General features: G+C 40.3%; 1 protein-coding gene across 1 annotated transcript in view; it reads right to left on the reverse strand.

The window, feature by feature from the left end:
- Nucleotides 1-266: 266 nt before the first annotated feature.
- The window catches only part of xylt1 (xylosyltransferase I), a 250,210-nt gene continuing 223,824 nt past the window's right edge, over nucleotides 267-26,652 (reverse strand). Inside the window, exons 7-11 of the mRNA XM_087997591.1 lie at nucleotides 25,724-25,900; nucleotides 24,402-24,664; nucleotides 14,401-14,596; nucleotides 10,399-10,732; nucleotides 267-4,238 (exon numbers count right to left, since the gene is read on the reverse strand). Of these exons, the coding sequence (XP_087853717.1) occupies nucleotides 3,916-4,238; nucleotides 10,399-10,732; nucleotides 14,401-14,596; nucleotides 24,402-24,664; nucleotides 25,724-25,900 (1,293 nt within the window). The 3' untranslated portion in view covers nucleotides 267-3,915. The remainder of the gene's footprint in view (nucleotides 4,239-10,398; nucleotides 10,733-14,400; nucleotides 14,597-24,401; nucleotides 24,665-25,723; nucleotides 25,901-26,652) is intronic.

The following is a 26,652-nucleotide window of genomic DNA, read 5'->3' on the forward strand; positions in this document are numbered from 1 at the left end:
GAAGCAACACAAATATCAGGAAAGGGTTGAGAAACACTGTCATATGAAAGAAGCTGGAGTCCTGTTATTCAGTGGCCTGCCATAGAAGTGACAGCGCACAAAGTTATACCTATTTTAAATTCCAAAGATGAAAAATTGCTTAATGAAGAGAAGAATAAAGAATTAGCTGAGATTTGTCATTGAACAGGATATATTGTGTCCCTCGAGTGTGGAGTGTGAAAGCCAAAGTTGAGACATTCATGATAAAGTTGCAAAAAGGCAAGACACACACCTTTGTTTTTTTTGTATTTTAAAATTCTGCAATCAAAACCACAATAGGACAGTAGGCGTCTATATACAACAGCAGTTTTTGGTACGATACAGCATTTAATACAACTGTTGATAACCTGCAAAAACTTGCTTTGTCAGACAAAAGCAGACTTCCTCAGACCAGAAGGCAGTTAAGGCACAATTTCTGTGTTTCATTATCTCTCTGCTAATTGGAGGGCAGTTGGGTGCAAAACAGCTAGTGCAATATTTGCTGAATAAAACATTCTACATACAGGAAATCGTACTGGCTTTCAGAACTTTTGACCCAATTGTCAAATTAAACATCTTTTAAAACTTCAAAATATTTTATTCCTTTAAATAAATAACAAATATCTACACCTTGCAAGGAGTTGCATGTTGGAATTAGTCCTTTTCCTGTAAGTACATGTCCAGTTTAAAATAATTCTTAGTTTCTTTTTAAATGCTTATTTGGATTTATAATAAAATAGCCATAATTTTTTTTTTAATTGCATAAGGTAGTCTTTAGAATTTTAAAATGAGGGCACAATCAATAATTTATCAGGAGGCAAAGGAATAAGCCAGCACTGACTATCTGACAGCCACGCATTTGTTGACATGTAACAAGTGTATCGTTAATAACTCAAAGACTCTTCAGTATAGTCTTTGGGCAAAAATTGACCTAACTGTGACTAACAATGCCCGTTGAACAAAATACGTGACAATTTACAAATTTGGTGCAGTGAACAGCACCTGAATGTTTCCTCTGTTATCAGAGACGTCTGTACAGTATCTTGCAGTTTATTTGGCAAGTTTAATTTCAATTGCGTTGTGTTCTCATGACAAGGAACAGCTTGCATAGATCATACATTCAGCTCAGGTGAAACAGGCTCTGAAGATATTTCCAGTAGCAATGATGTCGGGTAAAATATGCTCCCATTCATGTGAGGTAGCACCCATGACAGCTCCCCCCTCAGCACAGGAGGAAGAAGGTATTGAGCTGACAGCTTCATGATAATTAATACATGGCATTAACAGCAGAGAATTAAAAATGGACAGCTGCTTAATAATTTCAGAGATTCACATCCCCCCACTGCCTCCCAAGTGTAAAAAGGTTTGCTTAGTTGTGAAATGGTCTCAGCCAACCTGAGGTTTTTAACGTGCACATTTTGAAATGCTGCACAAATTGGAAAAGGATACCTGCTGTGTACATTTTAAAGGTTGGTTCTGGGATAATGGAGCCTTGGGGAGTCATCAGTGTGTATTCATAAATGCTAGAAAAAACATCAGGCCAATAATCGTTCCTTTACAGGCAGGATCTCCAAAGTGTATTTCACTTTTTTTATATATAAAAGGCTTTTCATTTTTAATGACTGAAGACAAAAAGCCTAATGATGTCCTATCTTCAATCTTCTAAACTGATCGGTTGTATTTCTAATTTCACCCCTTCCCAAATTAGGAATGATTTGTGGTTCCTGCGCCTAACAGGAATGTGGAGATTTTTCTGTTACCTGTATGCATTCTTTTACAACCATTGGTTTAAACAGACTGAAATTATGAGATAAACACAAATCATTCATCAACTGGGAAACGGATACATTATTACAATGAAAATGACCTGAAGTTAATTTTTGAAATCAGTTTGTTCAAAGTTGCACAAATTCTAGACAGTATTAACATTGCTAATCTAGTGTGGCTGAGGCAGGATCAATGTGGGCAGAAGTCCTGATCACACACTTTTCCACTCCCATTCCTGTCACTAAATCCACCAGCCTTTTGAAGCAAAGTTCTGTTTGTTTTAGATTTTGTCACACATTTATGACGGGGGTGGCACCAGATCAACTAAATTGAATAATTTAGTGTTACATCGAAATGGATAGAAAACTGATGCCCAGAGTTTGATCATGTGAACTATTCACTTCAGTAAATATGTGATTATACAGTTTAAAAACACGGTCAGAGATGGAAATCTGGATTAAAAACAATGTTCAAAGTGCACTGGAAATGAACTAATTTGTAGAGAGGGAAGTAGAGTGATTTTTGAAATGGAACCCTGTAATGGGGTGATGGGAATGTCCACAACAGGGACCCTGTCACTGCCTCCCAACTGTTGACTAATCTGCTCGATATTCACAGTATTTCCCATGTCAGTTCAGCAATTCTTCATTTCCCCTTTGTTGCCAAGTTGCTGTGAACAAGAAGGACCCTGTGATTTGGGGTAACTGTAAATCCGTAGCCGCCCAAGGGTTTTAGCAATTATTGTCACTGTTGAGTTCACACAGAACAAGCCGAGAAATATTTCAACTCAAAGTAGGAATGGAGTTTGAGTGAGGCAATGCTGATTGTGAAATGCAACTCTGAACCCATCTAATGTTTAACAATAAGTTACTCAAATACAAATTATTAACAGGAATACTGATAGACCTTTATAACACAAGTTGAAACAAAGGTGGGCTTCATCTGATTTTCACACTAATAGGAGCAGAGACCTAGGTTATTTTGATGTGATGAAGTAAATAAGCAGGGCTGCTGGCCTGCCTGTTAGTCTAAAAACCCAACAGACAGTAGCTTCACATGCTGAGATCAAATGTGTGTGCATGACACTAACTGTTCACAAGACCTATCACCTGCAATAAAGTTAACAAACCCTGCCCACACATCACATCAAAGGATGACGATTAATGCAAACTGCATGAATGGGCCAACACGAAGCACTTCTGAGATGCCCTAATAACAAATATAAAAGAAGTAAAAACATTCAAATTTTTAATTAGCTACAGTAAATAATGTTCAATCAAAGATATCTGATTTTTAACCATGTTGAATACTTGACCATTAGGACTTGAACAGAAGAATGTGTTTCTGGTTCTATATTCAAAAAGCTTTCTCTTTGAAAGTGCAATGTGATTTTTTTTGCAAAATTAGATGCAAGATTTTTTTAAAAAATTAAGTTTAAAAGGAATGTTTGATCTAAATAGGTTAAAAAGAGTTGCTATATCATTGCCATGAAAAATTCGAATAAATTAATTTGCTTTGGGGTTTCACTGATGGTTCCACTACATCATTTTCTGAATCTGGTGTGTATCCTGGCTGCAGTATAATGCTCTGATCATCTGTAATAGAATAGTCAGTGCTGAAAGCACTGGTTCAACAAAGTGCGTTACAACCTGTTTGGGAGAACTGACTCTCTCTCTTACACTAGGTGTAACTATTTGATTTCAATTTAAATAATCCTGTTGACAAGCTTTAAGACCCTCTCCAGGTTTTAGATCAGATACAGTTAAAGGCGATAGGAAGTCTGGACACAGGCCTTTGTTAATAAAGGCAGATTAGTAATAGGATATATATATATACCAAAGCTGCAAAAGCAGCGCCTACTCATTAGTCACTGACTAAAATGTTTAAATAAATAGAGTGCTAAAGTTTCCTTCTAGACTTTCTGTAGTACATGATAATACATCTGTTCTTTCACAGTACCAGCACAGCTAACACTGCTTACCTCTGTCAGTATCAACATCTTCAGTTTAGATACACTGCCCTAGCTTTGCCACAATTCTATGAAGACATCCGGGAACTGCTGCTAAGAACTAACAGGAAAACCCAATTGGCAATTTGTGTTTTTATGATGGTTCAGGAATGCATTAGGTGCTACCTCAAACGCCCATTTGCTTTGACTGGCCCCAATTCTGATTTGGGGTCTGGACTCTCTGAACTCCAGGTCGTTTGGCTGCATGTGTGCATGATCGAGCAAGAGGTGGGGCCACTGGCACAGATATCCACAGCTGACCACAAACTGTTCACCATGGGATCCACCCAGCTCTCCAGCTGTGAGCCAGTGAGTGCTGCATTGTGTTTTGCCTGTTCCACTTGCTTGGAAGTAGAGTGTATATTCAGAGTATTCCTCAGGCCTTGAAAACTCTGCTCCATGTAGGCATTCTTAGATGGGCCACTATGTAACTTGAGTGCTTCTCCTGGAAGAGAGGAAAGAAAGCTAAATGAAACATTTGTGAACAGAATATCGAGTGTACTTTGCTGAATAAGGATTATTTTTGAACATAGCACATCATTTCTCAACTTCTACATTTAAAATCTGCCAGCCTTTAGTTCACTTTCTTTGTGTGCTTAATTAGATTTTATATTTGTATGATAATAAGGTGAATGATATGTGGCTGAAATGACTATCTTTTACCTGTTCACTTCTGTTTATCCATACCTGCTTCAGTTCAGCTGTAGTCACATTTGATTTGTCTGGATAAAACACTAAAATTCAGTTTGTGGGATTATACATTTGAAGTTTGTGTTAAATGTCATCAAGTTTCTATGGAAACCAACAACAATTACACGTTTCATTTACTTTATCCATTTTGTTACTGATGATGAATGCAAATGCAGCTAAATTCCAAGCTCATTTTGTTGTCAGTGAATTTGGTTGCAGCCAGAATGGTATAAATTCAATACAACTCGCCCAGTTTCAGCATTCAGCTGTGGCCTCTCAGGACTGCCCTGGTCTCAATGTCAAAAACTGCCCAGTCTTTCTTTCTATCTCCCTGACCTCATCAACCTGGCATCTCACTCATTTTAAGCACACACTGTACTGGTAGCACACACTGCTATAACGTGCCTCTCATTAACACAAATTAGTTGCAATCTGATTGGGTGAATAGGGAACGTGGCTTCTAAAACGCTAACTTTTAAAGTGTGTGTTGGCTATAAGGCAGTCACACCGCCAATACTTTAAGTGTTATTTGTATTGCATGATTGTTGCAGAACACAGCTTTGCACAGGAACACAACTATCACGTTATAAAAGAAATACCTGTATCACTTTTCTGTTGTCAGTGCTATTATATCCTTTCAAATTAAGCACTCCATAATCCAATTCATCAAATCTCAGAGGAGGGGAAAGAGGGAGCTGGACAGCAATTATAACCAAGGTGGCATCAATCATATCTCTGATGCTAAAGGTTTCACCTCAGAAAGGAAATATCCCAGATAATGAAACAGCCTAAATTGTGTAGTTGAGTTTGTATAAATCGTCACACTTGGAAAAGCTTCTACAGGAAATAAAATTAAACATGGAATTTTATCCTCGTAGCTTGGGACTTTAGATTGTACAGTAATTCTACTGTGTGTAAATGTTAGCCTATTGCTAGTGTGACAGTGTGTAAATGTATTTGTGTACTCAGCTCACCTTTCACCATATTCCTCATATCAGCGCAGATTTGCATTGAGCTGGGTGGGGTCCAAAACTGTTTAAAACAGGTGGGTGGTCCAGACTCTGGAATTCCCAGCCTCATTTCTGGCCATTTTCGCCAGCATGGAATAAGGGCGCACATATGTGACACTCCCATCCTAGCTAGCTCCAGTGTGGGAGTGGACACTTCAAATCCCACTCCGTCCCTTCTAATTTTCCTGGGACATATGGTTGATGACACCTAAGTGGAGTTATGAGCCACGGGGGAGCCCTACCCCAAATTGGGGACCGAGAAAAAACAGTCACCTGTTTTTTGGAATTCTTCACTTTCTGACCCATTGTCTGTAGCTCAGAGAAAAATCAAATAATCTGTTCTTGCAGGTTCAGTTGATTCCTTTAATGTTTATTTTGACAGCTGAGATCATTAGGAACGTTTGGCTGAATTTCAAGAGCTAATAATCTCCAAGGTGTTCATGTTCACAGTCTGACTAACAGTTTTAAGAGGTTATTAATGGATTATCTGTCTTGGATATAATTTCTCATTAGATGTATGGTTTTACAACTCAATTGCACTTAACCATCTTTCAGTTATTAGGAGTTTCCTTCTCTTGTGTAGTACACATTTTTGTTTGTGTTCAACAGATAGCACTGTGCTACATGCAGTAAGGTGGTGGTGAGAAGACAGCTGATGAAAATAGATGCCATCATGTCCCAGCAGTTGCAACTTTACAGCTAGAGAATCGAAATGAGATTGAGAATTTCAAACCCATTAAAGGCAACTTTTTAAAACTGAAATTTCCTAATACTTCTCTTTTAGCGTTGTGACCTTTTTCTGAAAACTATAGCTTGCTTTAAACTACATTACTCAGAATGTTTTTAAGAACAAAAGAATGCCCTTCAATTGAAGTGCATTTGTGGTTAATCAGCGAAGAACAGCAGAGAGCAAAATTAATCCACACTGGTCATAACCAAAGTCAAGATTCTTAGCTCTAGTTACTATAGTTCTCATCAGTATTCCTTCAATCCCCATGTCAAATTATTTCTTTATTAAATGGGAAAGTGGAATTTAAGGGAGACAGTTTAATACATTTTAATTCTTTATCTTGGCTTTTAAGCTGAAAAGCAAGCTTCAAATTACCCAATATTTGCTGCACAATGTTTGACCTGCTCACTGTTGCTTAATCTCTGGAAGCTGCTCGTTTGTTCTTTCACCTGGATTAGCTGGAAAAGCTACAATACATTTGATAGTGGGGTATGTTCACAGGACTGAGCCAAATAGATTGGCTGTGTTATACTTCTCGTTCAAATTGACAGCCGAGTAGCAGATAATGAATCAATGTGGAAACCTTTAACAATCACTGACGGCAGGGCAGATTATAAATAGCACTTGTGATGTTTTTACTCAATGATTCACCTGCTCGGATTGAGAAAACAAAAAAGATTCAATCAAATGAACAGCTCAGTCTGAAACTCTTACATTGAACTATTGTTTCACCTTTTTTTTCTAATATATAAACACAATAATTTTGTTGATGTCAGTCTTAAGTAGGGTCATATTACCGAGCGATAGCCCTGACATGAATACCCCACTTACATGAAGTGGGCATCCATGACCAGCTTCCAGACCTGCTCTTTCCAAATTGTTCCAGCACAATGGTTATAAAACAGCTATTTGTAAGGAGTGTTTATATCCCTGCTGTTACTTTAATGCCACTCTCTTACACAATAGTCAAGGAAGGCCATCACAATGTACTCTGCAATATCTCGGTGGAGATATGCCTACCCTTCAGGAACTCTAATTGAGGGCAGGCAAGTCTATTTATTATTCCTGCAGACAATAGCGCATGGGTTGTTGCAGATATCACTGAAAAAAACCAGCCATTTCACAGGATACAATATTGAGAACAGCAGGAATTACACACATTCATAATGCAGTTTGTGTGGCAGGGCATCAGACTGAGAATGATCATGTTCATACAGATTGTTCATGATTTACATAGAGAAAGGTTCACTTTATATTCTAATATTTCAAATTGGACCCATTAAAAATTGCATAAATTAATGACTGTACTTCAGGTTACATTTGCTATGTGGAGTGCACACCTCTTTGAAACGTAGTTAGAAGTCAGGGTTGGTAGGTATTTTCATTTTTTAGAAATTATGGTGTGACACACATTAGCTGGTATTTTGTACTTTGTCTATAATTGTGGTCACAAATCCTGACCTCTAGCTTCCCACAATCCTTAACATGAATAAGGAAACAGGTCAGAGGTAATAGTGGTTGAGGTGCAGTCAGACTTTAGGACCATGGAGCAACCTTGAGATGGCAGCTGCTTCTCACTGGGCAATAAGAGCACAGTGTGGGTGGGATTAAGGGAACACAAACAGAACTATGTGGAAGCCTTAAGTCTAGCCATGTGAATGTTCGACACACATGCAGAGAAGCATATGGTAGCATTAGGTGGTAGAGTTTATCAAATAGTTATTCAGTAATGTAACAGTAAGATTAGATCCTGGTCTATTGCTGATTACATGCATTGTAGCACTTAGCCTAAACATTTAATAAGCAGTATTAGAAAAAGCCCAAGTTAGAAGACAGTTCCAGATCTTGCCTTCTCCTTGGCCAGTTCATCTTGAATCCAACTAGCAAATGTGGTCGTAAACCACAACAGAGTTGAGTCCTTGATTGGGAAAGTATTTAGGACAATACGTTGCCCTAAAGAGAGAAGCTCTCAGGTCTTTAGGAGCCTGGCTGATGGTCATCGAGATCTACAGCACAGAGAAACGCCCTTCAGTCCATTGAGACTGATTGGTCAACAACAACTACTAACTATTCTAATCCTATTTTCCTGCATTTGGCCCATAGCCTTGTATGCTATGGTATCACAAGTACCATGTAAATATGAAATGTGATGACGGTTTTTCTCTCTCTCTTCAACCATTATAGATAGCGAGTTCCAGATTGCCACCAACCTGGGGAGTGGAAACTTTCTCCTCACATCCTCTCTCAACTTACTACCCTTTTCCTTACTTTTGGGAAGAGAAGGATGCTAGGTGGGATGGTGCTGTACCTGAATTTACCACCTTCCCAACCCAACACCAATCAAGTAGCTGAGTAATGGCCCCATTGAAGGAGCTGTTCCCAATACTGCTAGGTTAGCCTGGCTGCATGTGGATGACCAATAGGCCAGGCAGTTACAAGCTACTGAGCACATTGCTGCAGAGGGCAGGTGGGGAGATGCCTTGGAAAACTAGACAGACCAGACATCAGAAAGGAGCAGGCCAGGGGCTGGGAGGATGAAGACAGCAACCTCCACAACCCTTGATTCTGACCACCTGACCACCCCGCCACCCTCCCACCTCAGTCCTATCCTGCAGTACTTCCCCAGGGAGTGTGGGCCCCCTGTGATGCCAAGAAACTATCCTCCATCAGCAGCCACAGCCTCTTCTGTGTGGGAGACATTACTGCTTGCAAGAGTAAACAGTCCTGATTGGCTGACAGCTTTCATTGGGGTGAGGGACTGAGGAGGTGGGAGAGACAAGGCTGGTTTTTGTGCCGAGGATCCTAATCCAGGAAAAGGTTTTGTCAGTGCCTGATCTTTTCCTGCCTCAGTAGATCTGCTGAAAGGAGGTAGCATGGGGGTCTCGCTGTCTCTCAATCAAAAGGGGCAAGACCTGTAATGCCTCAATAAAATAAACTTAGTTTCTGACTCCCACAGAAGACTCCCAAACCTGGTGAGTATTTTTGCATTTTATAATCTTACTATTTGAATATAGTTCACTGGTTAAGATTCTAAAATACTTTAAAGAAATAATCCTTTTGGTTAACCCAAGCTCCAATGACTATAATTTTAGGAAGTGAATTTAATTGCTAGCTCTTTGATGGTTAAATTGACTATTGCACGTTCCATGTGTATTTTAAGTTAAACAAAGTGCTTGTTAGCAATACTTTTAAGTGGCTCCCACCAATCCTTGATATCTGTTATGAGCTAAGATTTAAATGCTGTATCTAATTATGCCAAATCCCTCTCAAACTGTTGAGGTATGTTATAACGGGATTGTTTTTCTGTGTGGAACACTTTGGAATGATACACAGTAACTGATATTTTAATTTATCTTGTAGTTTAAGACAGACGTCAATTTGAGAACTGGACATCACGAGAGGTGACACATAAAGTTTAGTATAACTTTGCATTACAGATCAGAAAATCACCAGCAATGCTATCACCATCCTTAGTGCCTCTGGGTTAGAGAGGAGATACATAGCCATGTGGTTGTGAGATGACCCCTGCTGGAAGGGGTCACCTCACAACCACCCGATGAAGGAGCAGCGCTTGGAAAGCTAGTGCTTCCAATTAAACCTGTTGGACTATAACCTGGTGTTGTGTGATTTTTAACTTTGTACACCCCAGTCCAACACCGGCATCTCCAAATCACTGCTGGAAGATGTGTGTGTGTATCAAAGTCTGAGTTAGCTGTGATGACATCCTCAGACAAATAGCTTAACACCACTTCCTGATGAGATTCAAACAGCAAGTGCCCATAACCCCATATACTGCAGATCACAGACAGAGTGTGTAAGGGAGTGTGTGTTTGTGGGAGTGAGTGAGTGTGAGTGTGTGTGTGTATCATGGTGGTAGTCTGTAGTTTGTACTCTAGCCACTTTCTCATCTTCGGTAACACTTACCCTTTCTGATCAAGATCAACCTACTTGCTACGTTACATGGAGTATTTGAGGTGAATAGCATCGACCTTTTGTTTAGGGAAAGCTGGATAACTACATGAGGGAGAAAGCGATAGGCATGTTTGCAGTTGTTATTAGATGCAATAAGGTGGCAGGAGGCTTGTGTGGAATGTAAACCATGCAGTGGACCTGTTGTGTTGTAACACTATGCACTCCCCCTATTCTCTCAAAATGCAGTTCGGCATGTGTCTCACCTTTTCCGATTGGCTGCCTGTTTGAAAACGTCAGTGGAGTCACTAAAAATTTTGTCTCAGCCACTGGTGTCCAGCGGTGCAGAATTTTGACAGTCCAGAGACCTGGACGCAGGGGGAGGTTGAGTGGAGGTTTGTAATGAGTGAACTCGGCACCAGACTCGATCTGAATATCATACGTAGCTGCAATGACATTAATTGGATCGATCCAAACGACAGTGACTGTGGCGTTAGGGCCCTTGCCCCACTTTTGCATGCCAATAGGCTCATCCATAGGCCCAATGAGGCCGCCATAGTTTCGAAAAATTCTCTCCTTAGCATCCCATTCTGTGCCAATCTGAAAGTAAAATGCATAAAAGCAGACATGAACTATAAATAATTACCCAGAAATGATCCAATATAAACAGGTATAAAAGAACATACAGATAAAAAGTGTTTGCGGTTAACATCGCGCTCAGGAACAGTGAGCTGTGGTGGGTAGCGACAGGCACTGACCTGAGTAACAGCTGGGAGCCAATGCATTTCCACAGTTTGTATGGAAAGGTGAAGTATCTTTAATAACAATGGTATACCTTTCTCCATGTCCTCTCTCATTAACTGGATTTAAAAGTGTTAATGAGTAGAAAATAGTCAGAGGGACCACACATCTACCCTTGCTCTCAACATGCCCTCTCCCTACAACCCTATCCACAACCTGAATTCCCAGGAAGTGCTTACTCAAGTCTTTGGTCTTTGCAATAGTCAGAGGTTTTCCAGCATGTCCACACTGTTCATCAAGCATCTACTGCCCAGCAGCACCTAAGGCCTTCTCAGTGACACAGCCAAGTGTGGGAGCTGCTGCCTTCTGATTGGCTGGCAAGTCTGCGTCCAGGAGCTTGATTTCACAGAAAGGATCTTTGCTGCCCTCCAAACTGCCTGATTGGAATTGAGATACAAGCCTTGCTCTAAAATTAGTGGGTTTTGAGTAGATTTGTAGCTCAGGTTGAGGTTCTGGTTGTAGGCTTGCTCGCTGAGCTGGAAGGTTCATTTCCAGATGTTTCATCACCGTACTAGGTAACATCTTCAGTGAGCCTCTGAGCAAAGCACTGCTGATAATTCCTGCTTTCTATTTATATGTTTGGGTTTCTTTGGGTTGGTGATATCATTTCCTGTTCTTTTTCTGAGGGGGTGGTAGATGGGGTATGACTCGATGTGTTTGTTGATAGAGTTCTGGTTGGAAGCCATGCTTCTCGGAATTCTCGTGCGTGTCTCTGTTCTGAGAAGCATGGCTTCCAACCAGAACTCTATCAACAAACACATCCAGTTAGACCCCATCTACCACCCTCTGAGAAAAAAGAACAGGAAATGGACATCACCAACCCAAAGAAACCCAAAATATAAATAGAAAGCAGGAATTATCAGCAGTGCTTTGTCCGGAGGCCCACTGAAGATGCTACCTAGTACGGTGACGAAACGTCCGGAAATGAACCTTTCAGCTCAGCGAGCAAACCTACATCCTTGTTCTAAAATGTTGGCTTGAGGTCTTTTCAACAAGTGAGTGGGACACCTGAGAACACCAGAAGAACCTGGTCAGTATTCCTACAATTCAGTTATTTGACTCAAAATAAGTTTAGTTTTTATTTACTGAGTGCCAGTCCTTCTGGCTATCTGTCAACCTCAGTGGCTGAGGTTCAACAACCTCATGGCCACACAGTCAGAAGAACTGTTTTGATTAGCTCATCTTCTAAACCGAAAGCAGGCTATGGCAGTGCAAGCCCAATAGAATAAAAGCTTGTTTCTAAGTGGGCTCTTGTGATATAATATGGTCTGTCCCTCTCAGCCACAAAGTCCAGGTTCAAATTCCACTTGTACTGGAGCTGTACCTGAACAGGGTGACCAAGACTCTCCCTAATATGGCATGCCATGTTTACAACAAACTCTTGAATATGTTTCAAAGGAGACAACCTACAGTGAGAAACCAATCCCAAGTCTCAATGGAAGACGCCCAGCAGCGAGCATTTTGCTGGTACCTGCACCGTGGTTCATTTTTAATCCATTCATGGATCACACGCTTTATAATCACTGACCTATTCTAACAACAAATGGGACTGCCTTACATCAAAGTGCTTTTTGTAAAGATCACTGTAGAGTGAAACTTCACTGGGCTCTCTCCTTTCACCTAGTGTTATTGATGCTGCTGTTTCAATAAAACATTTTTGTCACAAGGCACAAGGAGACAGTCTCTCTATAGAAAAGAGACAGTCTACTGAATACGCTTAACAACTGACTGGCTTTGCCTTAGAGAGTTGCCAGAACGATAGTTCTGTAATGCCTTTACCTAGGTTTTTTTGTTGATGAGCAAAAACAAGTGTCTCTGTGATCAGTCTTGTAATTCACCAAGGTGGTCCTTCTGACCTCCTGTTCTAAGACTGCATTTCTCCCTTGCTATTGCTTCGCAGCTCTGTGCAGCTGCACACACAGCTCCAATTGAAAGTGAGTTTTCATGCTGAACTATATCATGTGCTAGGATAATAACATGGTTTAACAATGATCATATCTAGAAACAGTGACTGATTGAAGCAACAAATATCACCTTCAACTGCAGATCAGACAGATGCACACTGTTTACTGCACATTTGGGACTGTGAAAACAACATGGCCTTTAGCAGCTAAAAGCTCTGTTCTGGTCATTAGACAAGTGAAATTTTCCATTCTGCTATTTAGATTAAATATATCACTAAGCTTTCTGTACAAGTAAAAACAAGTTACCACACACAGGAGATTTGATCTGTAAATTAAAACACTGCCATGTCCCACCAGCAGCCAGTCTATTGCAACATGCAACTGTTCATATTTTTTCAATGACAGAATTCATAATTCAAAACTGTAATGAAGTTAATGGAATGCTGGCTTTTAGCTCAAGGGTTAGAAATTCTAAAGTGAGAAAATGATGCTGCAGTCACAAACAGCCTCAGGCAGACACCATCTGGATACTCCGATCAATTTGGGTGACCAGTCCTTAGCGAAGATAAACTGGTTTTGGGAAGAGTACAGTTCCAGTTCACAGGAATCATATCACAATGTAAAAGCAAAGTCTGAGGACAATTTGCACAAACTAGGCTTGTATTCCATTCAAGTTAGAAAGTTAATCTGTTGAATATATTTAAAATGATTAGGGTATTAGGGTACATATACACAAAATATATTATTTTTGTCAGAGAATTCCTAGCAAGAATATTGGTGTCAGACAATTTTGGTGCGAAATTGAGAAGCACATTTTGCACAAAGGGTAGTGGACATGTTGTATTCTCCTCCCAAGGGCTATAGATGATGGGAGCAGCTCACCTTTCCAAGACAGAGATCAATAGATTTTTGTTCAGCAAGGGTATGAAGGGCTATGAGACCAGAGGAAATAAAACCAAGGTTAAGGAATTAGCTGTGATCTAATTAAATGTTGAAGCAGTCTCGAGCAGCCTCTCTGGTTCATCCAGTTCTGATATCCTGTTCAGCCTGCTCTCCGATCAGCTGAATTCTCAGGGAGCAGGGGCAACTCCAGGGGATCTGTAAAAGGCTTGATTGTGGCCTAATTCCCAGTATCCTCAGATTTCTTCAAGGTGGCATGGCTGACATAGGGGAAGGATTAAATTAAATTACTACGGTGTTGGAAACCAGAAGGCAAAGACAGATTGGAGGGATGCAAACTCTAATCAAGCAGTAGAAAAATAGTAAGCAACTGAGTACTCCCTTCTTTTTCTTTTCAGTGAAAATTGTGTTGATTTGACTAGAAATGTGGGGCAGGACATCAGATTCCTGGTCAAGTTGACCCTTCTGCAAGAATCTGGCTCTGTTGTTTAGTTACTCCCATTTAGCACTCACAATGGCGACTCAGCGCAAGATGTCAAGGGTGGATGCTGGGTGACATAATCAAAGATTTTTACAACATTTTGCAGATGTGCCAGTTATAATTAAGACAGCAAATTCCTTTATTTCAGTAAAATTAAGTCAGCTTCAATTTTGGTTGTTTACCTCAGCAAACTGCAGCCGTGCAAAGTCATTGGTGGGATTTGAAATTTTAAACATTTTTCTTGGCATCACCCAAGACTCCAGCGTTTCCAATTTGCTGGTGGCCAGATTTGTCGCATAGTGTTTCAGCAGATAGCCTTGGAACCGGTCAGCATAGAAATAGAGATGAACTGAAACTGGATTGCCCATAGCGTAATATCTAGAACAAAACAGGTGCAGAGAGATAAGTGTTAGCTGAGAAAGGACAAGACCAGTGGATATTTTCGAATATTCTTCAGATTCAGTCAAGGAAGAGCAGTTAAACCATAAAGACTTAAAAGGCAAAGAGAATGCCATTTAGAACACAGCTCATCATAAACTGTCCCAGGAATGGATTTTTAAAACAAATCTTGAATGAATGTTTTCTTCAAACCGACTGCTGTCAGATTATCACATGCTGGTTTGATTACAGAAAGATACAGGGAACTGCAAGACCAAATAAACCAAAACAGAAAAAACCCAAAAATTGCTGGAAAATCTCTGCCCACATCCTGTGCATGAATATATAAAGAAAGGTCTGGCAGTACAGTATCAGTGGAGCAAACGCAGTTAACATTGGGGCTCAAGTGACCCTTCATTAGAAAGGCCATTTAACGTATATTCCTACAAATAAAATAAAGAGCAGGAAGCTGCTCTACCACTCCAGAACATAGCTGATCAACAACTTCAACATCATATTGGCCATGTTATCCTCACATCTGTTGTATCAGTAGGGAGCAATCTATCAACTCTTGTCTTGAACTTACTAAATAACTGAGCATCCACAGCCTTCTGGGGTAGACAATTCCAAAGATTCAATACCTTTTGGACAAGGTCCCCCTTACCCCTCAGTCCGAAATGGTTTGCCTTCTATTCTGAGACTGTGTTCCTTGGGTTCCAGATCCCACAGCCAGAGGAAACATCCCTTGTGGAACTCTGCCTATCCCTTTAAGACTTTGATTTGCATAGACCAATCTGTTTGTCAGGCACAGCGTAATGTATATGATTGATAAAGGATTTCTGGGACAGGAGGTGGAAAATTTCAGGTAACCAGAATTTCATTTGAATCAATAAAATGAAGGGGTGTTGACTGTGTCAATGCTGGGGCTTTGAGGGTCTCACTGTCATGCCAATACCATCTCATTTCTAGACTTTAAATTAAGCTGCAAAGTAAGTGCAGTCCGCAAGAGCTTAAAATCAACGACTTACAAGAATAATCAGATTCTAGTTTGAAAGTAACAAAACATAATTTTACTCTGTTAAAAAGACAGCAGGCTTCCTTTAGTTGTGTATGTGCATGAGGCAATGATACTGAAAGGATTAATGCTGAACAATATATTAATTTCTACCTAATCTGATTGATGTCATATGGATTTGATTGGAGAGAAGAGTAACATCTTACCATCCTGATGGGGACAGCTGTGTTAACTTAGGTCTTCCAGTAATTTCAGTAACAATGACTTATGTAATCTTTACCTGTCTGCTATCATGCAATAGCCTCCATCTTGTGTAAGGCAGGAGCCTCTGCTCGTTATGGTACCTGGTGGATTTTCTTGACCATACTAGACCACATGGAAACCCAGTCAGAAAAGGGAATGACAACAGCAATCCACCCAACATGTTGGTAATACATGTTTATACAACAGTGCACCACCAAGTTGCCCCTGAATTGTCACAGAATTCCTCCACTGCAGAAATAGTCTGCACCAATCCTCCAAACAGCATCTCCCCCAGAACCTTCACCCTCCACCAGCCCACCCAATCCCCATGACTGTGGGTGGAAACTGGAGCATCCGGCAGGAACCCATGCAGACACAGGAACAATGTGAAAACTCCACAATGACAGTCACCCAAGTGTAGAATTGAACCGGGATGCCTGGCGCTGTGAGCAGTGCTAACCACTATGCTGCCATGCCAACCCATTGTCCATTAGTTATCACAGTAAAGTCTGACATTTCTGGGTTTGCCATTCTTAGTAAACAAGAGAAAAACTTGTCGACAGCATCAACTGTCGTACCCACTTGTCCAAGGGGGAGAAGTGTCAACAGCAAGTATTTTCAACCGGCACATCTTTATATAACAAAACAAATTGCGCTGAACTCTTACAACACAAAAATGAATCAGTGTTGGTGGGCTCAGGAAAAGGAAGCATTTCAAATTCCAGATCCTGCAGGAGCAAAACAGTTTAGCTGTAATAGTCACTCTCATCCAATGGAGAGGAGAAAAGGGTCCCTCAGGAGCACATTGGCTGCTGGAGAAGCAAGCTGGTTAGCTCAGTTGGTTGGGTTGAGGTGCGGACTGACATCAATAACATAGCTGCAAATCCTGCGCCAGCTAGGGTTGACATGAGGGAGCCTCATTCTCAACCCCCTCCTTGCCTGAGGTGCCGTGACCCTCAGGTTAAACCACCACCAGTCATCTCTCTGTAATATGAGAGTGGCCCTATGATCTGCTTAGACTATAGTGATGACCTGGACATTGTTATTGAAGGGCTACTGGGGCGTTTGGTATTTCAGCTACACAGTAGGCTATTCAGTCCAACAATATTTGTTTCACCAATTAGTTAGATCATGACTGATCTATATCTCAGCTTCAACTCCTCACCTTGGTTTCACATCCCTTAGTACTGTTGCCTACAAAAAAAAATCAAGTGATTTCACTTTGGACATTTTCAGAGGAGATATCCTCTTTTGGTGATGGTGGTGGGGGAAGGTGGGTAAAGTGTTCAATACCTCTATTACCCATTTGATGTCTTTTTTAATTCATTCACAGGGTTGAGGGTGTTGCTGGCCATGCCCAGCATTTATTGCCCATCCCTAATTGCCCAGAGGGCAGTTAAGAGTCAACCACATTGCTGTGGGTCTGGAGTCACATATAGGCCAGACCAGGTAAGGATGGCAGTTTCCTTCCCTGAAGGACATTAGTGAACCAAGTGGGTTTTTTCCTGACAATGACAATGAATTCAGGGTCATCATCAAAGTCTTAATTCCAGATTATTTTTTAAAAATACAATTCAAACTTCCCCATCTGCCATGGTGGGATTTGAACCCAGGTTCCAAGGGCATTGCCTGGGTTGCTGGATGAACAATCCAGCAATAGTACCACTCGGCCATTATCTACCCTTGCATTACTTTTATCTTTTACCCATAAATTCACATTCTTAGAAGTCAAAAATAAAACGCTTGGTAACTGTGCATTTATTGAATATTGTTAATGTGGCACAGCATAGTGGAATACATATCAGACGCACATAGAGCAAGATAGTTGTATTGGATTCATTCACAAAAATTACAAAAACATAGGTGTTGTTGGAATAAAACTCATTGAAGACAGGACTGAATTCAGTGTGAAGGAGGAAAAGTTGACGAGGAAAGGAGATGTAGAGGGGGGTTCTGACATGTTCAGGGTAATTTAAAAATGAAGCATGCTGAGCTGATAGCCTCAGGGAAAGAGACAATATTTAAATAGCTGACGTTGTTAACAAGCAAACTGAAAGCAGGATTGGGAATTGAGGTGTACTTGAGATTCCTGGCAGATTAAGTAATTTGAAGTAGGACGGAGTTGAGAAAGCTTACAGGGGAAAAGGGGGAAGGAAGAGACCCTGCAGGGTAAAAGAGGAGATAACAACAAGGGAGGAAAACCCAGGGTGGAAAATCTGCAGATGGAAAGGAGGGATAAGAACACAGTAATGAGATCAAACAGAATATGGTATTAATGGCACAGGCAGTCCTATGAGGTAACTATAGTACAAGAGTATTCATTTAGTCCCATAATGATAAAATTGTAATTAGATCAAGTTGGAATTTAGAGCATAAATTTGTGGGAAAAACTGAAGCTAAAAAGGTAAATTATATATATTCGACAATTATTAATGACAAAGGATAATACTGACTTGCCGCTAAATCTCTGTTGTACACCTGGTATTCTAGAGGATTTTGAATCTGGTGTAGCAGAGATAAACACACCAACAGATTGGATTTATTCTAGCATTTCCTTCACTGACTCCTTCAGAATGCATGTCTGCCAACAGCAGAGGAAAAGATATCAGTGGACACGTGAGGTTTCCTGCAGCTGGAAGCAGGCAACCATTGGAGCTATGTTTAAGATCAATGACAAGTCGAATACAACCTAATAGTTTAACAACAATGACAGACACAATAACAGAATCCTGAGGACAAGCTGGAATGGTACCTTTTATAGTATTGATTTGAAAAATAGGAAAGATAACAGACCTGAAAGCAGGGTTAAGAAACAAGGTCGGCTTAATTAGAAAGGGAAGGGTAATGAAATTAGCCAGACAGACAGTAAATGATCACATAAAATATTGCAGCTTGGCAGACAGATGTATTTAATTTGATTCTATCCATTGCACAGTAATTAACACAAGATGACGAAGAAAAGAACTTTGGAGTAATAGTGAGCTCATTCATCAGCTTTAATATCTGCAATATGGCAACGTAATTTAAAGAGAGAATAGTGGAATATGTAGTTTGAACAAAAGCATTTCTAATTTATGTTCTGCCTTAATGATTTATTGCTCAACCAACAATTAAAACATACATATTGCAGAGGGCACAAAGATGAGAAATAAAAATGCCAAATTAAATAATATACAAGAGAATTAAACTCTATTGTCTAGGAAAAGGATATTTGGGTGGGACCTCATGGAGTTCTTATAAAATATTAAGTGGTACAGATAAAGGAAAGCAAGAAATTTAATTCAAAGCCGGGCACGTAGGATATAAATTTAAATAATTGAAAAGTAAAGTGATAAATGTTTGAATAATGTGCCAGGCTGGATATTAAGGGGAAAAAAAAATGGTATTCAGAATCCAGTTGAATACTAACCTGGAGAGCTAGAGCACCAAAGAAATCCAATTGACTTTTGCTAATTAATGATTTTTTTTGTGAGTTTTTAATGATTTGGGAGAAAACTCATTTTACTCACCTTTACATAAGAAGATTATTTCAGCCATGAAGTTTCAGGATGCTCAAATAATGCAGCATCAAATTAAATTCTTTCATAGCTATTCCTTTTTAAAATAAATACACATATTCATATGTTTCTGTCTTTGATGTGTGGTGTTTTAAGCCCAGTGAGTCTGTACCATGGTAAATTGCCTGCCTTGCTGTAATGGCTGAAAAAATAAATTAATTTCTAGGCAGTTACCAATGTAATTTGCTCCAATGTTTAATTAGCACAAGGCAGGGTTTTAGAAATCTACTGCTGTCAATCTGAAACAAGCAGACTAAATAAAATGAAGTAGGGAAATCTTCAAAACAAATCTGCAAAACGTGTACAGCCATGATAACTAATCTATCAGCTCACTATATATACTTTAGAATGAAATTCACAACAAACAAATAAAAAAACTAAAAAATGTGTTGCTGGAAAAGCGCAGCAGGACAGGCAGCATCCAATGATTCCTGAAGAAGGGCTCATGCCCGAAACGTCGATTCTCCTGCTCCTTGGATTCTGCCTGACCTGCTGCGCTTTTCCAGCAACACATTTTTCAGCTCTGATCTCCAGCATCTGCAGTCCTCACTTTCCCCAAATAAAAAAACTACACAACTCTCAAATAGCTACAACTGAACCAAAAATTGCTTGTGTCCTGTTGCAAGTTCATTTGTTAATATTTATTGTTAGAGGGTTTCTTTCTCTCAGTAATTTGGCACTTGAACTTTGCTCCTTCCAGCAGCATGATGTCTCTCGTCGGACAGGACTCCGGATATTGATGTGTTAAGCCTGTATGAGGCCTCTCTGTATGTGTAGTGCATCCACCCATTGTGTGTCCCTGAGTGATCCTTCCCTATTCGGCTGGCCATGCTGAGCTCTCTACTGCAGCACAGCCTACTTGCACAAATATGCCATGAGGCTGATTCTCAGTCCTTCTCACCAATACCATAGCAGATCTAATGGTGGCACTTAATCACTTTTGCAGAATGTCATATATCAAATACAGACATGTCAGAGCCTAGCACCAGAAAGGATAGGAAAATGATTTTAATGATTTCCACATGTCTCTACAAGACTTTTCTTTAAGCTCACTTTAAAAGCACTACTGAGATTACTCTCAAGTATTTAAAGGTTACATTTCCATTGAAGAACACTTAGGTTGGAATTTTTCCCTTAGTCAAAGTAAGCCAACGATCCAGTATTGGACTTCTTTGGTCACCTGATATCTATACTGTGGTATTCAAATGATAGGCTTCACTACAGAAAATAAACAAGTGTACTCAGAGTTTACAGAGGTCTCAATAAACCAGCTGGATAACAAACTACATGGTTACAACATTGAGATGTTCTGTCAGTTTGAGATTCGATGAAAAATTGGGGTGCTGCAGAATCATTGTCATTATTATAACTGTGTTTCGAAGGGAGAAGTCATCAAGGCTCCCATTTCCTCACTGCAGGCTGAATTAGATATACAGATGGAAGAGCTCTCAAAGGTAAGTGTAAAACTCACCACTTGGAGGCTAATCAGCAAAGTTATAATTTCCACTGCCCTGGAATCTCCATCTTCTCTCCTACAAGACCCTCCCAAAGATCACTCAATCATTCCTATGTTCTGTCCGTGGACAATAATGAAATCTCAGGAAATTAAATACTCAGCACCTCAAATCTAATTGTACTTCCTATCCAGCCTCCAGCCAACCAATCCCTTTCAATTAGCCAAAAATACCTTATGGTTAAAATCTACCCCTTAAATATTATATCTGAGAAAGATGACTTATGGGGTATTTCAAGACTAGGGAGCACATTTTTAAGGTGAGAGGAGAAAAGTTTAAAAAAGACAAGAGAGGAAATTTTTTTTACACAAAGTGTGGTTCATGTGTGGAATGGACTTCCAGAGGAAGTGGTGGATTGTGGGTACAAATACAACTTTTGAAAAACATTTGGGTAAGCACATGGATAGGAAAGGTTTGGAGGGACATGGACCAGGAGCAGGCAGGTGGGACTAGTTTAGTTTGGGATTATATTCAGGGTTGACTAGTTGGACCGAAAGGTCTGTTTCCATACTCTATGACTCTATGAGTCCAAAGTAAACTTTCATGTTCAAAGCCTGCATGCAGAGTAAACATCTCCACTTGGAGTGAACTTGGTGTCAGGCTCGAGATGGATATACCTTAGTTTGAGCTGATCTTTGATGTGTAACTCAGGATACACAGTGATGTATAGGCACTGGAGGCAATGTCACATTGGAAACACCACAAAGTGTATCCCTTTCTACCTCTAACCTTTGGTCATGGCTGGGATGTGATTATGCTCATCAACTTGTTCGGTGATAATATGACAAACCTCTGGAACAAGTAGATCTTGATCCTGGATTTTTGAGGTCAGAGGTCGAAATGGTGCCTGCGCAACAACAGCCCTCTCCTCTGTTTATGCTGACTTTCGGTTTGTAACATTTGTAAACAGGGAGACTAATTTCCAGTAAAAACTGCAAAAATGATGTTTGCGAAACTTCTGGATGCCGAACTCTGACAGTGCTGATGAAACTCAGTGACACCATGACTTTCCCCTGCTTTCAGACAGCCTATCTAAATAGGTAGAGATACACAAGCTGTGCAATGACTGCTTGGGAGTTTGACCAGGTTGGCAGGAATCACTTTATGGGTTTAGGATCACTTTCATATCAGTACAAAGAGTAGCATGAACAGGCAGTTAGAGAATTCTAGGGAATTCAAAAACCCAATTTTCTTTAAACATGTTAATTATGTTATATGGTAGAGAGCTGCTTTGCATAGTTGCTGCAGGATGAACTGCTATTGTACCACATCAAGCATGTAAAATAATGTTACCCAGTGTACAAGCAGCAAGCAGTATAACAAAGCCAGTCAAAGCAATAACTCGCACAGACAGAAATGGCTTGAAAAACTCAGCATCTTGGTTTGGCAGCATCTGTGGCAGAACTCTTAAGGACTTGAAATGTTAACTCTGTATCTCTCTCCTCAAATGCTGTCAGACCTGCTGAGTTTTTCAAGCAGTTCCTATTTGTGTTTCTGATTTCCAACATCCACAGTTATTTGGATTTTTTGAAGCAATAATTAAGCTGTAAGCTTTATTTAGTCTTGGCACGATTGCCTGTGGGTTCAAGATGGTTTACATAAGATAAGAAATAGCAGCAGTTCAGTCACTCCTCTAGAATTTGCTCTGCTAGTCAACAAGGTGGTGGCTGATTTAAGTGTGGTCTTAACATGCCTTCCCTGCCGTACCCTCACAACTCTCAATTCCTTTGTTGATCAGAAACTTGTTTCATCCAGTATTGAAGATATTCAATAAGCTGGCCTCCACTGCTCTGTGGGAACAGAATTCCAAGCACTAATGGTCCTCAGAAGAAATTCCTCAGTATCTCCTGGCTTAAATGAGAGGCCTCTTACTTTGACAGTGTGGCCCCTAGCTCCAGAATCTCCCACAAGAAGCATCTTCTCAGCATCCACCTTCTAATGGCCCCTCAGAAATTGTTATTTCAATTAGATCATCCTTCATTCTTCTAAATTCCAATGAGTATAGATCCAGCCTCCTCAAACTTTCCTCTCAAGACAGATCCTCATCCCTAACTTTCTCTGAACTGCTTCCAATTCAGGTATGTCACTCCTTGAGCAAGACCTGTATGCAGTATTTGAGGTGTAGTATCACCAATATCCTGTACAATTGTAACAATTGCCTACATTGGTATTCCAGAACCTTCCATTCACCTTCTGAATCACTTGCTGAACCTGTACACTAGTTTATGTGATTCATGAACAAGGATACCCAGAGCCTTCTTGTACTGCAGCATTATGCAGTCTCTCTCTCTCTCTCTCTCTATCTCCCTTAAATAAGATGTTGTTCTTCCTGCAAAGGTGAACAATCTCACTTTTCCCTGCGTTATACACCATCTGCCAATTCTTCCCCACTCACTGAACCTATTTATATCCCTTTGCCGACTCTTTGTATCCTACTTACAGGCTTTCCTTCCTATCCTTACATCACCAGCAAATTTGGCTAAAATATTGTTAATCCTTTCATCCAAATCATTAACATAAATCATAAATAGTTAAGGCTCCAGCACTGAGCCCCATGGCACTCCACGATTTAGAGCTGGCCAACCTGAAAATGACAAATTTATCCAATCTCCATTTTGTTCTATTTAGCCAATCCTCTTTGCCTTTTAGTGCGCCAGCTCTGACAGTACATTCTACAATAACCTTACTGAACACCTTTTGGAAATTCAATTACATCAGACCCATTCTGCTTGGTACATCCTCAAAGAGCTTTACTTAAATTGGTTTAATGGGTTCATGCCTTACTGCAGGACTAACACCTCAATCCAGTCCTGAGGGAAATCTGTACTGTTAAAAGCCCATCGGAAAGAATGCACTTTTATGTTGAAGTCTCAATTGGCCCCTCAAACGGGCAAAGAATATTCCATGCAACGATTCAAGAGCAGCAGGGGAGTTCTGATGTCCTGGCCAACGGTTAACTCTCAGTGAGCATTGTAACTTCAATGCACATGGAGTCTGTAATTTAGAAGGTTACAGAACAGGAGCTGAAAGTGGGATTAAATTGACAGGTTAGATTCCTTTTCTCTCATTATTAGCCAGCACAGAACGATGGGTTGAATGGCCTCTTTCTATGCCATAATTTTTCTATGATTCTAATAAAGCAGATTATGTTTAATTACATCAATGCATTTTGCTGGGATCACACTGTGCTCAAACTGGTTGCTGTAATTCCCAATGTTATTATAGTGACTACATTTCAAAGGTAATTCATTGGCTGAGATGTACATTATGAAAGGTGCAATATTAGCAGTAATGTAATGCATATATTGCATTATGGGAATAGAATCATACTTCTGAGGGAGAAACCCTACCAAAATTCTTCAAATTCTCTTTCAATCAGCAAAATTATTTCACTCGCCTCATTTTCACAATGGTGTGCATACCATAACAGCAGCAATGCCACAATTTTCACAAGTTATATGCAGTTTCTCTCTCACCTGCACTTATTCTCCTCTTTGGAATGCCAGGAAGACTCTGCTCTTTTGAGACCAAGGCGGGTGAACGAGTGATACATGGTCAAGTATGTGTCGCTGATGCTATGGATGCCATCCGGCTCATCATATACATTTTCCCAGTACGCCTTCAGGGCTGTCGTGCCAGCTGGGTAGTTCCCAAACAGATAGGAGTCCAGCTGACCAATGATCTCTTGGTTAACTGCAGCCTCAAACTTCCGAGCAAAAAACGTTGGCCTCGCCGTTTGCTGTGTGGATTGAAAGAGAGTATTATTTTCACTTCCGATCTATCAACAATGGTGATGGTTTTAGCCATGTCCCTGAAGGATATCTACCCACCATCTACCAATCCACCACTTCAAACCCTCACTCCTTCCACAGCGATGTACAGAGGCAGAAGTCTGCATCATCTACAAGACACACTGCAGTAATTCAACCAGGCTCCTTAGATAGCATCTTCCTAACATGCAACCTCTTCCACCTCACGAAAAAAGGAGGTTACATGGGAACATCACCCCTTGCAAGTTCTCCTCCAAGCCACTCAGCATCCCTCCTTGAAACTACATCACTGTCCCCTGGGTCAAAATCTTCAAACACCTCCTTCACAGTACCATAGGTGTACCTACACTAGAAAGACTGGAGTGGTTCACAAAGTGGTAGCTCACCGCATTCTTGAAGACAATTTGGTTTTGACAGCGAATACTGCCCTTGCCAGCAATGCTCACATTCCATCTGTTTCCCCCTTCCCCCTCAGCTCATCTTATCGACAAGCCTAATCTCTACTTCTCGAATCCCACACTCACTAAATATTTGATAACTCAACTTTCCTTCTCAGCTTCCCACACCAGGTGACATCAAGTTTTATCCCCTTTCTTTTAACAACGCAGTTCCCACTCTCCAATAATCCTTTCCACCTCACGTGCTTGTGAATATGGTGTTACCTTTATTAGCTTCACCTTCACAGAACCACAGAATTGTTGCAGTGCAGAAAGAAGCCACTCAGCCAAATGTGCCCATTCCCTGGACCAAACTCCTGCCTTTTCCCAATATAATTCTGATCCAAATAATCAACAGATCCTTGTTGGCTCCTACCCTCCAAACACGAAAAATAATCCTGAGATCAGAACTGACAATTAATAATATTGAGAGCTATTCTGGTGAATTCCTTTCTTACACCATGAGAATTCACCAGAACCTCAGCCCTCATGTCTGAACACAAGTTGTTTTTTGTAACAGCAGTATCATTGGCAGTAAGAGTAATGTTAGGACCAGTTGGAGCCATATTTATCAGCAAGTATTGAAGCTACCTGGAAGCGGTGGAAATCTTGTGGCTTGAAGTCATTGGGGGAGCAGCCACACCAGTCCACGATGTGTTTATACTGGCACTTGCAGCCAAGTTTCCGATTCCAGTTGGTAATCCGCAAGTTGTTATCCACCATCGTCTCACAGAGCTGACTATTCTCCAGGACCGTATGGAAGAAGGACTGAATTAGAAAGGTAACGAAATGTTAACATTTAACATCCAGCTGAATGTGAACATCTGACATAACACAAAGCTTCTGTCATGATGCATTCTGCATGTTTCAGACCAGATGAAGTATCTTTAAAAATTAAATAAATCAGAAGCTTTGCAGTTATTTGCCAGTGTTTATGTAATAGGTGGTAAAGGTGACATCTGATAATATAGGTAATCTATCTCCACACTTAACGTTTCTCAAACTCCACACACTCGTTTGAACTTCTCATCTTTACTTACTCTAAGACAATGATATCGGTAGCGAGTCTAATTACTTTGTCCTGCCAGTGCAAAGCCCAAGTAAAAGAGCAATTGATAGAATATGGTCAACAAGAATATTAAGATATCTGGAGAAAACATGGGTAGATGGAGCGAGATTTCAGATTAACCATAATCTTGAATGACAGAGCAGGCATCCCCCTTTCCCCTCTGACTGTAACCTGAATTGGTGATAGACAGCTGTAAAGCCAGTTTGTGATCAATCTCATTCTTATTCAGTTTAATTTAGTTTGGATTATACATATATAAAATATAGCTGATATTCAATCAAATCATATTAGCTGGCTAAAGGTATCAATTTGACCTTTTCATGCAGTTATAATCCATAATCCATGCTCAAACTACATGGTATGTGACCCACTGTAATGTAGCCACTCCCTCCTAAAAATTAAATGAAAGGTCAGTGAATGTGGATTTTTTCCTTGAACAGTTTGATTGAAT

This window comes from Chiloscyllium plagiosum, unplaced genomic scaffold, assembly GCF_037043375.1.
Source record: "Chiloscyllium plagiosum isolate Xiang-an unplaced genomic scaffold, Cpla_swu_hap1 HiC_scaffold_20, whole genome shotgun sequence".
In the NCBI taxonomy this organism is placed as follows: domain Eukaryota; kingdom Metazoa; phylum Chordata; class Chondrichthyes; order Orectolobiformes; family Hemiscylliidae; genus Chiloscyllium; species Chiloscyllium plagiosum.